The sequence below is a fragment of the Geotrypetes seraphini genome, chromosome 2 (assembly GCF_902459505.1).
Source record: "Geotrypetes seraphini chromosome 2, aGeoSer1.1, whole genome shotgun sequence".
NCBI classification, from domain to species: Eukaryota; Metazoa; Chordata; class Amphibia; order Gymnophiona; family Dermophiidae; genus Geotrypetes; species Geotrypetes seraphini.
This window is the reverse complement of record NC_047085.1, coordinates 511,350,599-511,367,679: the sequence shown is the minus strand read 5'-3', so window position 1 is coordinate 511,367,679 and position 17,081 is coordinate 511,350,599. Positions and strand designations below refer to the sequence as shown.

Here is a 17,081-nt window from a genome sequence, read left to right as displayed (position 1 = left end):
CTGCGGAAACCTAGGTCTCGAAGAAGTGAAAGAACCATATGCTGATCGGAAGAATGGTTTACCTGTCCTATATCTCTTAACATCCCTGAAACGCGGTCTAGAAGCTGAGGACTTCAAAGGGGGCCTAGGCTTGTCTTCCGGTAATCGTTGGGTTTTGGTATCACCAAAATTTTTCACCAATCTATCTAAATCTTCCCCAAACAACAAACGCCCTTTAAAAGGGAGTTTCACGAGCCGAAGCTTGGACGCTGCATCCGCCGCCCAATTACGGAGCCATAAAGATCTGCGAGAAACAACCGAAAGAGACATCTGCTTTGCAGAAGCGCGAATAATATCATATAAGGCATCTACCAAATACTCCAGTCCCGACTCCAAATCAGCCAGTTCCGATGGGACAGAACCCCCGGACTCCATCAAACTATCAGCCATCAACTGAGACCACTGCAGACATGCCCGCGCCGCATACGAACTACAAATCGCGGCCTGTAAGGTGACCGCAGCCATTTCAAAGGACATTTTCAGTGAAGATTCAATCTTCCTATCCTGGGCATCCTTCAGCGTAACTCCCCCTTCCACCGGCAAGGTAGTCTTTTTGGTAACCGCGACCACCAGCGCGTCAACCCTGGGTAACTTAACTTTCTCGAGTTTGTTCGGGGCAACCGGATACAAGAGCCGCATGGCTTTCGCCACCCTTAGACTGGCCTCCAGCGTGTCCCATTGCGCCGTGATAAGCTCCTGCATGGCTTCATGCACCGGAAAGGACCTAGGCGGCTTTCGCGTCCCTGCCATAAGGGGGTTTGCGGACCCAGAAACTTTAGCATCCTCCTGTGAGATGTTTAAACCCTGCAACGCCTTTGAAATTAAGGAAGAAAGTTCTTCCCTATGAAAAAGACGGAGAGCGGAAGGGTCATCCACTTCCCTACCCGGGGCATTCTCCGCTTCCAAATCCAACACCTCACTTTCCTCTAGTGACTCAGGAAGAGATAAAGGGGAGACTGGAATAGGATCCCCTTCGTCCGCGGCAGCGAGTCTGCGCTTCTTCGCTACCTGCGACAACACCTGAGGAGACACAGTATTAACAGCAGCCGTACTAGCATTATTACTAGTAGAAGTAGTAGTAGAAGTAAAGGGAACAGGCAGCAACGGAAAATTCAAAGGCACCGGCTGAGCAGGCTGAGAGCTCTGCAAAACAAAAGCCTGGTGCATCAGCATGACAAATTCCGATGAAAATGAGCCCAGCCCGAATGCCGCCGACCCTGCCTGTTCTGCGCCGTAGAGTGGAACCGCGGCTCCTCCCAGCGCTCCCGACGCCCCAACAGCTGCCGAATTCCCCTCAGCCGCCGAAGTGCACTGCAGCATGGCCGAGTCGACCGCGAGGGAAGGGGAAGTCGATCGCGCCTCCCCAACGCGGGAAATGGCCAAGTCACACGCCTGCAAGAAAGAATCCTCTGCCGGTGCATCTGTACAACCGGCAGAGCAGAATCCCGACAGTGTTCTGCGCTTCCCACAGCGTGAACACCGCTTAACAGCCTCTGACGCCATTATCCCTTTCTTTCTTTTATTTATTTCTTTTTTTTTTTTAAACGGAGAAAGCCCGCCAAAACTGCCGACGCCGCCCTCCAAAAAAACCGGCACTCGGGACCAAACCAAATGCAACAAAAGTACAGAAATTAGAAATCAGAAATCCTACTTACCACCAAACTCCCAAACCGCCCCACAGGAAGAAAGGTTATGGCTGGCAATTGTAACTGAAAGCCGACCAAAAAAGGCACAGCTCAGCATAGGCAGGCTCTTGGGTTTTTTTTTTTATACTGGAATGAAGAAAAAACCGCAGAGCCCAAGTAAACCCCTCAATCAACCGGAGGGGAGGGTGGAGAAAGGACCTGGGAGGGCCCAGGTGTAGCTCCCAAAGCCGGCACCGCTCAGCCAGGCACCCCTGTCTTTCTGAAGAGAGCTAGTCTCAACAGAAGAATATAACTGAACACCAATTCACCCGGCACAGCCAGAATCCAGGAGCTAGAGTGATAGCTCCATCCCCTGCTGGGAGATAGAGCAAACTGAATGGACAGAAGGAATATCAGTCTATAAGACCGACTGTTAATCAGTTTCTCTATCTCCACCTGCTGGTCGATGTGAGCTATCCCACTTGTCTCTGGATTCATCTGCTGCTATGCTAAGGAAATGAAATTAGGTACTGGAGAAAAACGACCCTATCTGTCCCGAAGGCTCACAGTCATAGAAACATAGAAATAGACGGCAGATAAGGGCCACGGCCCATCTAGTCTGCCCACCCTAATGACCCTCCCCTACCTTTGCCCTGTGAATAGATCCCATGTGTCGATCCCATTTGGCCTTAAAATCAGGCACGCTGCTGGCCTCAATAACCTGAAGTGGAAGACTATTCCAGCGATCAACCACCCTTTCAGTGAAAAAGAATTTCCTGGTGTCCCCGTGCAGTTTCCCGCCCCTGATTTTCCATGGATGCCCCCTTGTTGCCGCGGGACCCTTGTAAAAGAAGATATCTTCTTCCACCTCGATGCGGCCCGTGAGATACTTGAATGTCTCGATCATGTCACCCCTCTCTCTGCGTTCCTCGAGTGAGTACAGCTGCAACTTATCCAGTCTAGCTAATGTACCTGATAAACTAAAAATAAGTAATAACAACATGTAGGGCTCCTTTTACAAATGTACGCGATGGCCTTAATGCGCGGAATAGTGCATGATAAATTGCTGCTAACGCCTCCTTTTGAGCAGGCTGTAGATTTTCGGCTAGCGTGTGCTACTCCGGTGCGTGCCATAAAATTGCTAGCGCACCTTTGGAAAAGGAGCCCATAATATATTTCCAAGATCAAAAATCAAAGAAACAGAAAGTACGAGAAAGACAGACCCGTCACTGGCAGAGCTTGAGAGCATCAAAGAAATGAACATTTCTAAAACAGATCCACTAAAACTGTTATATGGAATAAATAAACCCAAATCAACACGAGTCGGTACAAATTAAGGCAGATTGCGGTCCCCATTCCATTCTTCAATTCGGGAGAGCCATTTGAAAAAAAAATGTGCTTTTAGATAATAATAATTTTATTCTTATATACCGCCAAAGCCATAGAAGTTCGAGGCGGTTTACAGCAAGAAGCGCTGGACAATCAGCGAAGAGGTTACAGTCAAAGTCAGTGAAGAGGTTACAATCAAAGTCAGCAATACAATCTTACATAATGAAGGAATACGAGAGTTATTGTATATTCTTATACAATCTTACATAATGAAGTTATTCCTTCATTATGTAAGATTGTATCTTACATAATGAAGGAATACGAGAGTTATACAATCTTACATAATGAAGGAATACGAGAGTTATACAATCTTACATAATGAAGGAATACGAGAGTTATACAATCTTACATAAAGAAGGAATACGAGAGTTATACAATCTTACATAAAGAAGGAATACGAGAGTTATACAATCTTACATAAAGAAGGAATACGAGAGTTATACAATCTTACATAAAGAAGGAATACGAGAGTTATACAATCTTACATAAAGAAGGAATACGAGAGTTATACAATCTTACATAAAGAAGGAATACGAGAGTTATACAATCTTACATAAAAAAGGAATACGAGAGTTATACAATCTTACATAAAGAAGGAATACGAGAGTTATACAATCTTACATAATGAAGGAATACGAGAGTTATACAATCTTACATAAAGAAGGAATACAAGAGTTATACAATCTTACATAAAGAAGGAATATGAAAGCTGTTTAGTTCATTAGGGATACTGGTTGATTAAGCAGAGCTGAGAAGATTCTTAGTTAACAAATCGATTGAAAAAGCTCGTTTTTACCTGTTTTCTAAAATTGAAGTAGGATGATGAGAGCGCGAAAACGTTACTAAGCCAATCATTCCATTTGCCTGCCTGGAAGGCAAGAGTTCTGTCCAAGAATCTTTTGTAGTGGCAGGCCTTTATTGTTGGATAGGAGAACAGATGTATTCTTCGTGTGGGTCTAAGATAACTGGCCAGATTGAAGTGGGAAACGAGGTAAGTGGGGGCTAAGCCAAATATTGATTTGTAACACAGACAGGAGAACTTAAACAGGATCCGCGCCTCTAGGGGCAGCTAATGGAGTTTCTGATAGTAGGGGCTTATGTGTTCCCATTTCTTCAGCCTAAAGATCAGCCGAACTGCCGTGTTTTGAATGACTCTGAGTCTTAGGATGTTTTTTTTGTAGGATGCTAAGTAAATAATGTTGCAATAATCGAGCAGGCTCAGGATGGAAGATTGAACCAGTAAGCGGAAGGATGGAGCATCAAAGTATTTTCTGATGGTTCTGAATTTCCATAGTACAGAAAAGCATTTTTTAACTAATAAATCTGTGTGAGCATTAAGAGTGAGGTGGCAGTCCAGGGTGACTCCTAGGATTTTATGTCTCTTAAAATTTTGAAATGGATGAGCATAAGACTATACATTTACAACTTCCTCAGTTAAATAAACCCCAGGAAGTAACGTTAGACGCCCTGTGGGACTTGGTTGCTACTATTCCCAAGACCATAACTTCTCAATTTAACCAAGTTGAAGAACGGTTTAAAGAGTATGATAAGGATATTTCAGGATTACAGAAAATTACCACTGATATAAAATTACAGATGGAAAACCAACAACAGAATATAAACTCTTCTAAAGTAGTACAGGAGGCATTAATTAAAGATAACACAAATCTAAGAAGAAAACTTGAATCACTTGAAAATTTTTCAAGAAGTCATAATCTTAGATTCATTAATTTTCCTAAGATTACAACAATAACTCCTAGAGAAATGGTTAATCGTTATTGAAAAGAAATATTGGAAATTCCTGAATCATCTATGCCACCTTTTACTCGGGTTTATTATCTTCCTTTCAAAGAAACTAAAGATCAAAAGAATTTACAAGAAGTAATTCAAAACCTCAAGGATGTGACTTCCTTATTAGAATCCTCAGATAGGGAAGTAGCCACTCCGGCAACTTTGCTTCTTTCTGTTGAAATTACACTTTATTAGTCATGACAGGGGTTGCCATTCAGCATATAACCAACAACTGGAAGAATCATAGTAACCTTAGTTATACATTTTGGTGGAATACAATTTGTCATATATTCAAAATGGAGAGAGCAATAGAAATACAAAGAGGGACATATACTAAATTTATAAAAATATGGGGGCCATTGACAAAATATTGTAGTGAATAATCATCAGTTTTTCTCTTCTTCTTTTCTTTTTCTTCTTTATGGCACATCAGGAGGGGTGGGTAATGGAAATAATATTACATAATATGTTATAATATGTTATATAATGTGTATATGGTGATTAGAAAGCAGTTGAAGGGTGGGTGGTGGGGGAGGGGGTAAAAATATTATTAGAATTTTATGTAGTAGATATAAAAGTGATATTGTGTAATAATTTGTTGTAATTTAATATTTTGTGCACTTGATGTAAAATATGAAAATGAATAAAGAATATTAAAAAAAAAAAAAAAGAAATTACACTTTAAAAATAAACAAATAATTTTTGGGACTGAAAGTTCAAATGTTTCCTGATTTGGCCAGGGACACACAGAGGCGGAGAAAATAATTTTTGTTATTAAGACCAGCAATTACTGCCCTGGGTGCTACCTTTTTTCTTAGGTATCCTTGCAAATGTATAGTCCATTATAAGTCGCATAAATTTGTTTTCTTTGAACCTTCACAACTGACAACATTCCTATCACTGTCAAGGCTGGAGATAGCTCATGATGGATAGATGATGGCCTTACCATAGTTTTACCTATATTTTCTTCATTAATTGAAAGCTTAAATTCCATTTAAATTTAATCTTGGATCTTATATGAGGACTTGAGCGAGATTTAAGATGGAATTTATTTCTTGATTTTTTGTATATATGTTTGAATGTATTTCTTATCTTTCTTTAATCATGCTTTCTGTACAAGTTTATACTTGATTATTATATTTGAAAAATTTATAAATAAATAATAATAAAAAAATTTTGAAATGATTCTTCCTTCCTTAACTCTACTGGTAAATTGTTCCACAATATTGGAACCAAATAGAAAAATGCGCCATTTCTGGTTGAGGCAAGGTGAACCTTTGAGATATACCCTCTGATTGCCCGATTATTGAAAACTGGAAGCCCTGAATATGTATACCCTAGAGGAAAGGAGGGACAGGGGAGATATGATTCAGACGTTCAAATACCTGAAGGGTATTAACGTAGAACAAAATCTTTTCCAGAGAAAGGAAAATGGTAAAACCAGAGGACATAATTTGAGGTTGAGGGTTGTAGATTCAGGAGCAATGTTAGGAAATTCTACTTAAGGAGAGGGTGGTGGATGCCTGGAATGCGCTCCCGAGAGAGGTGGTGGAGAGGAAAACGGTGACTGAGTTCAAAGAAGCGTGGGATGAACACAGAGGATCTAGAATCAGAAAATAATAGTAAAAATTGAACTAAGGCCAGTTCAGGGCAGACTTGCATGGTCTGTGTCTGTGTATGACCGTTTGGTGGAGGATGGGCTGGGGAGGGCTTCAATGGTTGGGAGGGTGTAGATGGGCTGGAGTAGGTTTTGATGGAGATTTCGGCAGTTGGAACCCAAGCACAGTACCGGGTAGAGCTTTGGATTCTTGCCCAGAAATAGCTAAGAAGAAGAAAAAAAAAAAAAAAATTTAAATTGAATCGGGTTGGACAGACTGGATGGACCATTCGGGTCTTTATCTGCCATCATCTACTATGTTACTATGCTACCTATTTGATAAGCAAAACTTTTTTAATAGCATATCAACGATGGTCTATTTTATCTAGGAATTTGTATTTTAATTAAATTGTTTTTACTGATGTTGTACTTAAAGTAGTAATATGTTTTCTGTATTGTATTTTTTCACCGAAATGTCTCAGTTTCTCTTGCTGTGAAAAGCCCAGAACTACTGGCAGGGCGGTATACAAGAAAAATAAATTATATGGGGGAACAGCTACTCTATTGTCATTTAAAGATCTCTATGGGCTTCGGGGCCACTAGCGCGGCTTTGTAAAAGAGGCCGTAGGTGTGTAAAATAACACTAGATTAGAGAGATTTAATGGCTGTAACTCAAATAATGCCCTATGTGCCAGCATCAGGATTTTAAATTTAATTCTGAATTCCACTGGAAACCAATATAATGGAGTTACATGATCATAGATTTGTGCGCGATCTAACAGCCAAATTGCCGCATTTTGTACTGTTTGTAAACGTTTCAGTTGCCCTACTGTTATTCCCACATCAACCAAGTTGCCATAATCCAATTTAGATAGAACAAAGCATGTGATTAAAGTATGTAACGATTTCTCATCCAGGAAATCTCAAATAGCTCTAAGTTGTCTTAATGCCCCAAATCCTTTTGCAACTGTCGATGAAAGCGGCTTCTCAAAATTCAAATGACAGTCAATTATAATTCCCAAATGCTTATAATGATCTGCTATTTCTATATGCTGATGTGTAGTGAAAGATTTAGTTGTGGTGTTACCTTGTCACCGGAAATACAACATGCTACTCACCTCCATAAGAGCTATCTACAAAAGAATGCGTAAAGCTGTGATTCACTTATACTTATTCTTGGTTCTGGGGTTACATAGTGGCATAATGGTAGAAATTTATTCTCTTTCTAAAAAATATGCTTTGTAATGAGCATGGGAATTGGACGCCCGCGCACTCATAAGCTGCAGCAGTCAATTAAGCTGCTAGCTTTCACTCAAGGTGTGAAAAATAATAAAAAACATGCTAAATGACGTTAAATGTAAAGGTTTTGTTACCAAAATATAATTATTGTTTTTATTTTTTCAATCATGACACCAAAAGAATAAAGCATAATTGCGTTAGCCGTTGCATTAGCGGGAGGTCATTATAGTTGCCAAAATGCTGGCCTTCTGATAATGAGCTCAGTTCAATATTTCAAAACACTCTCATTATATACCTTTGGCTCAGTATGACATCATCAGTTTGACAGCCAATCAAACTAACAGAGGTGGTATTTAAAAGTTAGACAAAGAAAATAAAAGTTTCAGAAATTACTTTTGTTCTGTTTACATTCATTTCTGAATATACATTAACATTTTATAACATTTCCAATATTCCTTGTATCCTTGTCACAAAGGTATATTAAGAGAATCATTTGTTAAAAAGGTGCTGAAATTTTCTAAGCCCTACAAACAGTGATGAAAATTGGTCGGCCTTAGAGGAAAGGAGGGGCTGTCTTCCCCTCTCCCTAAGCTGACAGTTTCAAATTTCATTGATCTGCACATAGAAGCCTTCCTATGTTAGAGCAGCAGTCTCTGACTTAATTATTTCCAGATGTTATACCCTTTGAATTTCTTTAGGTTGCAAATATATATAATATGTTTTTTCAAAACCCATTCTTTTGTTCAGTACAGTCACACAATCACTCCAGGGGCCCCTTTCATTCATAATTTTCATTCATATCTCGGCCATTCATTCATATTTAAAGCAAGTTATATCTCAGTTTGTGATACTTCTTCCTAGCCAGCCCTAAACCTGAACAAAGACATGGGACATAGGCTGATCACAAAATGGAGTACAAGACACAGACAGATAAAGAACCCAAAATGGAGTCCCTGTATATCCTGGTTTCCTTCATGATTTGGCCTAATAGCAAAGTACATAAAAATAATATTATTTTTCCCTTATATTAATCTGTAGTGTGTTTTTCTGGCTTTGACTGCATCCATATTCAGATTTTTTATTCACCAGTTTGTCGTACGCTTCTATTGAGCGTGGCCTTAACTAACACATATGCTTGTATCTAACTAGAGTTACCCAGAATCATCCGAAAAACCAGGCCCTTTTTTGTAGGAAAACTCTACAAAATACTGCACTATCATGTCCGATGTCCATTCCATTACCGTCCCATACACATCACCCCCTACTGGCCAGGAGCCACTACTCCTCAGTAGCCAAGTTAGCTGTTTGCCTACACTAAAACCAGAAGTTGCCTTCATTAAAACTCCTGCAATGTTGTGATTTCCATAAAAAAACTTTCCATGAATCTCAGCTGTGCTCAAAATGGTCCTTTCCTCAGAGAGCTTGGTGTGCTAATTAAGAGTCATATTTGGAGTCTTAGGCCAAATCCACTACTCTTCAAGGAAGGAAAGACCTGGTTCAACACCAGCCAATTCCAGTGGAAGGGTCAGATATTTATTTTATTTCTATACCGCACTATCCAAAGTTCTTGGTGGTTCACAAGAGAACAGACACAATAAATCAGACAGACAAAAAAAAAAAAAGCGTGGGGGAGATACATGGGATTACTCAGGGAGAGGAGGAGATAGTGGATGCTGTGAATGGGCAGACTGGGTGGGCCAGTTTGCCTTTATCTGCCATCATGTTGCTATAAACACAGTAATCTGTTTGAAGTGTCTTCCTGTACGTGAGTGACTGATATTCAAAACTGCATGAGTTCATCATTTTGGCTGTTCAGAGCATGCCATGCTGCCATTAATTACGCTGCTCTCTAGGTTCAAATTATATTTTGGTCCTATCACAGGTGACCAGATAATTATCTCGATGTTCCTCTCTAGAGAATATTGTAAATTCTCTAAAGAGCTGCTCTTATGCAGGAGCCAAATTCTCAGCATACAGAAGTTTCATTCCAAAATGTGTTGAAGAGGAGCAAGATAAAGGTTGAAAAGAGGAGAAACCAAGACTGATTCTGGGGAGGGCGGGGGGGGGGGGACACAATTTTTCCCTCTACTTCATAGAAACAGAAGTTGGTGAGGATTTCTTGTATTACTCTTATCACATGGTGATCTTGGAGACAATTCTGCAGCTTTTGGAGCAGTTCACAGTGTCAGACAATGCTATAAGCTGAGCAGAGATCGATGACCACAACACCTTACTTTTTGCTGGACTCAAAGACCGCTTCCAGGTACAATGTAATCTTCTGCAGCCAGGTTCTGACCCTGGATTTTAGCTCTTCTTCAAGAAACAGCGAACAATCTGTCTCTGATTTCAAAGGGAGTCTTATGGTCCCTCCCACTGTCAGCTTAAAATAGAGGTTAGTACAGAGATCCTGATCATACTTGGAAGTTTCTGAAGCAAAGGAGAGCAAAAAATTATGTCATATTAGTTGAATATTTTAGTCCTTACCTAGGGAGATCAGAGTCTCATAATTCTCCTTCATCACCTCCCTGTAAAGCTCCTTCTGCCCTTCATCTAAATATTCCCACTCCTCCTGGGAGAAAGAGACAGCCACGTCCTCAAACTTCACCTGCATCTGAAACACAAACCAGGAACACCCTCAGCGCCTTCTGCATCACCATCATTGTAGACCTGGTGCCTGTATGTTACTTAGTGTGCAACTGCAAGGGGAGGCGAAGTGACCTATAGTGGAACTTAGGAAGTCAAATGTAATAACCTACTGGGTTGAGAATGAAGGGAGAATGCAGGTGAGGAGTGGCCCCTTTGAAGGGAGGACAAAAGCATTGACAAATTCAGCCATCCTCTCTTTCTTTCTTCTCCCTTTTCCCCTTCAGCCATTATTGTAGACCTGGTGGTCCCTTAATCCTCCATTGCTCCCTTGGAGTGTGGTGGTGTCATTCCAAGTCCCTTCCCCCCATCTTGCCCCTCCCCCTGCCAGGAAAAGTGGGGGAGGGGGAGCTCCTACCTGAGCAGAAGCTCCTGCAGCCATTTCCCTGGGCTGGGAGGAGAGAGAAGAGCAGAAGCTGAAAGAAACTGGGCACTTGAGGCTCCAGCAGAAGATGGACGACTCAACTTACTTCCGGCCACATACCAATGACGTCACAAAAGGGGCGGAGCGCCAATGACAGCATTTCCTAGACAACACACTTCAGCTGCAGAGTCTCCGCCTCCTCCTCTTCCCGCCCCCAGCGAAATTCTGAGCAATCAGCATCAGATGAAGTTGATAATTCCTCCTCCTTTCTGCCTTCTCGTGCTAGTGGGCGGACCCTTCCCGTCCCAGGGACCATTCAGCATCCTTTGGCGTGAAGCTCCGCCCTCTCCCTTGTGACGTCTCCAAATCTCTTTCGGCCCTTCCCCTCCCTTCGCAGACTTGCTTTCCTTGGCAGCGCTGACTCCTGAGCTAGGACAAAGCTCAAACTCCTCCTTTATCCCTTAGTCTTGCTAGGGGGCGGACCCATTCTGACCAATCAGCACTAAAAGGGGCAGAGCCAGAAGCAAAGAGCGTTTCTCAGCCTTCGGTGTGAAGCTCCGCCCTCTCCCTTGTGACGTCTCCAAATCTCTTTCGGCCCTCCCCTTCCCTGGTAGCGCTGGCTCCTAAGCAAGGACAAACTCTTCTCTCCCCGCAGGACATTCTGACCAATCAGCAGCGGATGAAACTGAACCTACTCCTCCTTTCTCCCTTAGTCTTGCTAGGGGGCGGACCCATTCTGACCAATCAGCACTAAAAGGGGCAGAGCCAGAAGCAAAGAGCGTCTCTCAGCCTTGGGCGTGAAGCTCCGCCCTCTCCCTTGTGACGTCACCGGCTCCTCCCCCAATTTCTTTCTAACCCTGAGGGAGGAGATTCCCCCCAGCAACCCCTGCGGCAGCTGCCAACTTGGGCTCCTGGGGCTGAGCAAAGCCTAATCCTGCTCTGGGCCAGTGAAGTGTCTCTCCCTCTTCTCTGGCTCAGGGAACCCCCTGAAAGCCCAGACCCAGCCCTTGGCCCAACCAATGAAGGGTTCAGCCAACACTCTCCCACCTTAAAAGTCAACCTTCATGGCAAAGGAGCCATCTTTTTTTTTGTGCAGAGAAACCATAACAACATGTCATGAAATAGAAACACAGCTTCCAACAAAACACAGTAGAATGCTGATAGGTAACAGTCACTGCAAATTTCTGAACAATCACCCCCCCACCACATACCAGTGCCCCGCAAACTTCCTGCTGGTGGCACCCTAAATACAGTGCCCCAGCCAGAAGACACCCGAAAGTCGATGCAGAGGCCCATTGTGCAGTGACCCCACTGTTACAGGGATCCAGGAGGTGCAGGGGGAAGAGAAGAGATGCCAACCAGGAGGAGAGTCGTCCACGCCAGCTGATTTGCTACATGGCATGCCTCTCGCCACGAGAGTCATGGACGACTCTCCTCCTCGCCAGTGTGTCACGGCACATCAGAAATCTCAGGAGGCACACAGTTTGCGATACACTGCTCTATACCCTCCCTCCCCCCATTAGTGAAATGGCTCAAAAAAATCTCTGCCCCCTCCCCACCCAAAAAAAAATACTAACAAAAACCCACAGTGAAACACAAAATGTACAGATCAAATCTCCCTAATTTGCTCCCTCCATCTTACATAGGGGTCTCAGACCTTATGATAAACAGATATAGTATTATGTCGTAAGACCGTCAACTTCAACATTTATTTATTTATTTATTCAATTTTCAGGGGATCTCAGAACGGTTTTACATTAATTTATTCAGGTACTCAAGCATTTCTCACCATCTGTCCCTGTGGGCTCACAATCTATCTAATGTACCTGGGGCAATGGGGGGATTAAGTGACTTGTATCACCCAAAAATCTTCTATACAGGAATGAGAAAGAGAATCAAATCCAACTCCTATAACTTTCCCACTTATATTCAAAAATGATTTACTTATGCCACCATTTCATTGAAAGTTTCATGCACATCAATTCTTATAATAATGAATAAGGGGAGAGCCTCAGAACCCCATGCGTACTAATGTTAGTTACCACACTAGAAAGGGAAAAGATCTTCACCGGCTCTTGACCCCCCTCCTACCCACAGCAGACACAGTAAATGTTTCAAAATGGTGTCAAAAAAAGTCAAAACTACTTAGCTGTAGGTAGAATGTTCAACGGTATTGTAAATGTATTTTTTTTGTCTCTGCCAGTCCTAGCCGATGGAAGTTAGGCTAGCTGCCGTTTTGCTAGACAAGCTGCGTCAGGGCTCCGGACAGCATCTGTAAAAAGATCAACAATAGACCTATCTCCCTTTTAAATGTAGATGTTAAGATTATAGCAAAGGTGTTGGCTATGCGGTTGGCTCGTGTTTTGCCCCAGCTTATTCATGTAGACCAGGTGGGATTTATATACCGGCACCAGGTGCGAGATAATGTGCGATGTACTTTGCTTGTGATGTGGGAGGCCCAGCAGTTACAGGGAGGGGATAGCAGTACTGGCTACTGACGCGGAGAAGGCCTTTGATAGGGTCATTTGGGACTTTCTATGGTTAAAGTGGGCCTAGATCCAGTATTTTGTAGTTGGGTACGAGCCCTTTATGCTAGGCCTAGGGCGTGTATTAAAATTAATGGGTTTTTGACATCGGAAGAGGTACAAGGCAGGGGTGCCCCTTGTCCCCTCTGTTATTTGCATTGTCCATTGAACCTCTTGCAGAGGCGATCCGTATGCATCCTGGCTTGCAGGGGGTTCGGGTGGGGGGGCCTATGAACACCACATTGCACTTTTTGCAGATGACATCCTGTTGTATATTCGGGACCCAGCGGGTACTCTTCCTATTATTTTGGATATTTTCCGACTGTATGGGGGATTAGCAGGATTTATAGTTAATATGGATAAGACAGAATTGATGGGTGTTAACTTGGAAGAGAGGGTAGAAAGGGGTTTTTATGGGGTTTTCCTTTTCGACTGGCGGGGAAGAATTTAGATATCTTGGAATTCAGATTACTAAGGATTTGACTCAACTTTATTCAGCTAATTATGGACCGTTGTTGGGACAGGTGAGATGAGATCTTCAGCAGTGGAGGGGGTTGTGGTTGTCGTGGTGGGGAAAAATAGCGGTGTTGAAAATGAATATCCTCCTCAGGTTGTTGTTTCTATTTCAAACGCTGCCTATTCCCCTTCCCAGGGGAGCGGGGAGGGAGGGAAGGTATTGGATGTTTTCTTTTGCAGGGGAGGACTGGTTGATGGGTGGGGGTTGGAGGGAGTGGAATAGTGAGGTTTGGTTATTGTATTGTTGATGGGGGGTATTTTGCTGGGAGTATTTTGTTATTTGGTGGGAGGGAATTTTTGGTGGGTGTGTTGTGGGTGGTGGACCTTGTATTTTGATTGTGCTTTTTATATACTGTTTGATGGTCCCGAATGGGATGTTTGTAGATTTTGTTCATTTTTTTTCAATACAAATTTATTGATACCAAAAAAAAAAGATTAGTCTCCTCTATGGATCATTTGGTGTATAGTGTAAGGAGGAATCCCTTTGACCCTGGATGCTGGGTTGGAAACCCTCACATGTCATTTATTCCTTTATTGATTTGGGCCATGAGCCGGGACCAGATTCTCTCTGGCAGGCCGCAGCAAGCACTTCACTCAAACTTTTATGCATGTTGAAAACTTCAGACCCCTCCAGTAGTTATATAGGAACTGAACTTCAACTTTATTGTTCTTCTCTCCAACGGGAAAGAGGCATTTCTTAAACATGCAGTTGCTAACAAAAATAACAACCTATTTACAAAGTCTCTTTCGATAAGTTGATAAAGTATTTGTACATCTGCTATTGTTAAGATCCTCCGTGCTGGTAGGAATCTGATCTATTGGTGGAGATCACCCAAAAGATGGTTCTGCTGCCCAAGGCAGTAGCTTAAGAAACCTCTGATGATGCACTTTGAATGCACCAAGCAGAGAGCTTCCAGCTCTGCTTGGAGCTCATGCACTGTAACTCTTCCAGAAGGTGCTGGAAACTCTAAGACTGAGCTTCCAGCTAGAGAGTTGCGCGGGGACAGAAATCCCACCCGTCCCCGCCAAAGTCCCACCCATCCGCACCTGTCCCCGTGAGGAATCTCACCCGTCCCCGTGAGGAATCCCCTCCGTCCCTATAAACTTCAGAAATAGTTATTTCATTTAATTATGCTACTGAATTAAAGGCTCTGGTAGAAACCCATTTACAAATAACCAAAAAGACTTTATTAATTTGGAAATATTAATTGGGAAGAATACATACTTTGTAAACGGGTTTCTACCAGAGCCTCTAATGTTTATAAATTTTTATCTACACAACTAATATACTACTTTATCCTGAAGCAAAAAAAAAAGAGAAATATAATTTTTTTTCTACCTTTGTTGCCTGGTTTCTGCTTTCCTCATGTTCTCATTCAATTCCTTCCATCCATTATCTCTCTTCTCTCTGCGTCTTCCATTTGCTCTGTTACTGTGCCTCTCCCTTTCTCCCCCCTACCAAATTGGTCTGGCACCCATCTTCTTCCCTCCGCTCCCCCCATAGTCTGGCATCTGTCTTCTTCCCTGCCAGCGTCTTCTCCCCACTCTCTCTTCTCCATTTCCTTTCAGCATCCTTCTCCCCCCATCTTCCCCATGTCCTGTCAGCGTCCTTCTCCCCACTCTGTCTTCCACATGTGCATTCAGTGTCCTTCTCCCCCCTCTGTCTTCCCCATGTCCTTTCAGCGTCCTTCTCCCCCTCTGCCTTCCCCATGTCCTTTCAGCGTCCTTCTCCCCCCCGACTTCCCCATGTCCTTTCAGCGTCCTTCTCTCCCCCCCGTCTTCCCCATGTCCTTTCCCCCTCTGTCTTCCCCATGTCTTTTCAGCGTCCTTCTCCCCACTCTGTCTTCCACATGTGCATTCAGTGTCCTTCTCCCCCCTCTGTCTTCCCCATGTCCTTCTCCCCCTCCGTCTTCCCCATGTCCTTTCAGCGTCCTTCTCCCCCTCTGTCTTCCCCATGTCTTTTCAGCGTCCTTCTCCACCCCTTTGTCTTCCCCATGTCCTTTCAGCGTCCTTCTCCCCCTCTGTCTTCAACATGTGCATTCAGTGTCCTTCTCCCCCCTCTGTCTTCCCCGTGTCCTTTCAGCGTCCTTCTCCCCGTCTTCCCCATGTCCTTTCAGTGTCCTTCTCCCCGTCTTCCCCATGTCTTTTTAGCGTCCTTCTCCACCCCTTTGTCTTCCCCATGTCCTTTCAGCGTCCTTCTCCCCCCCCGTCTTCCCCATGTCCTTTCAGCGTCTTTCTCCACCCCTTTGTCTTCCCCAGTGCTTTCAGTGTCCTTCACCCCCCTCAGTTTTACCCATTTCGCTTAAGCGTCTTTTCCTCTCCACTCCACCTTTCCTCCCTTTCTCTCTCCCTGCCCCTTACCTTCGTGGCGCTTCCCCGCCCACCCGACAACAGAACAGGCCCGGTCCAACAAACCTCCCTGCCCTGTAGCCACGAATCTAAATTACCTTCTTACAGCAGCTGGAGTATTGAAGCTGCTGTAAGAAGGTAATTTAGATTCGCGGCTACAGGGCAGGAAGGTTTGTCGGACTGGGCCTGTTGTCGGTCGGTCGGGAAAGCGCCACAAAGGTAAGGGGACCTGGCCGGCTGTGCACCCCCCCTAAGGATGCACCCGGGGCAGACTGCCCTCCCCGCCCCCCCCCTTGGTACGCCACTCCTTTCCCTACCTACCCTGCCGCAGCACACAGCCGACCGGAAGTCTTCCCGATATCAGCGCTGACGTTGGAGGAAGGGAGGGTTTTGCTTAAGCCCTCCCTCAGACGTCAGCGCTGACATCGTGGAAGACTTCTGATTGGCTGTGTGCTGCGGCAGGGCAGGTAGGGAGAAGACGAGCCTCGTGAGTACAACCAACTCCGCAAGAACCCCGTGACCCTAGGGGGCGTCCCCACGGGATCACCACAACCCTAGGGGGCATCCCCATGGGATCCCCGTGACCCGAAGGGGGAACCCGCAGGATCCCTGCGGGATTCTCGTCGTCCCCGTTCAGCTCTCTACTTCCAGCTGCCTTCTGCATGCTGTTTATTGTTTAACCACAGTGCAAATCACATTTCACCTTTCATCCCCTTTACACAGAAAACTCTGGCCAGGCTGCATACTGCAGTGATGATATTAAAACCACCTTTATCTCACAGGCAGCCCTAGAAAAGGGACTGCTAATATTCTGTGTCTAGGCTGGGGAGATTCATGCACTAAAACTCACATCTCCTGGGGCATGAATTTCCCCCCCAGGCTTCATCAGAGAAAATCATTTGGGATGTCCTCATCCAATGCTCCAACCTCTATCAGGAAAGCAAAACCTCTTAAGAGCTATCGGAACGGGCAAATAAATGCTGAAAAGCATGCACGCAGCGCAA

At 44.0% G+C, this 17,081-nt stretch overlaps 1 protein-coding gene and 1 pseudogene across 9 annotated transcripts in view; both read right to left on the bottom strand.

The window, feature by feature from the left end:
* Positions 1–10,804, bottom strand: part of LOC117355232 — a 32,836-nt pseudogene extending 22,032 nt beyond the window's left edge.
* Positions 1–17,081, bottom strand: part of LOC117355233 (zinc finger protein 271-like) — a 906,970-nt gene that overhangs the window by 554,282 nt on the left and 335,607 nt on the right. Inside the window, exon 1 of one of the 9 annotated variants that reach the window (XM_033933509.1) lies at positions 10,682–10,800. The exons of the other annotated variants lie outside the window; for them this stretch is intronic. Coding sequence (XP_033789400.1) covers positions 10,682–10,705 — 24 coding nt within the window. The 5' untranslated portion in view covers positions 10,706–10,800. Of the gene's footprint in view, positions 1–10,681; positions 10,801–17,081 lie in introns of those variants that run through there. 9 annotated transcript variants of the gene reach the window in all.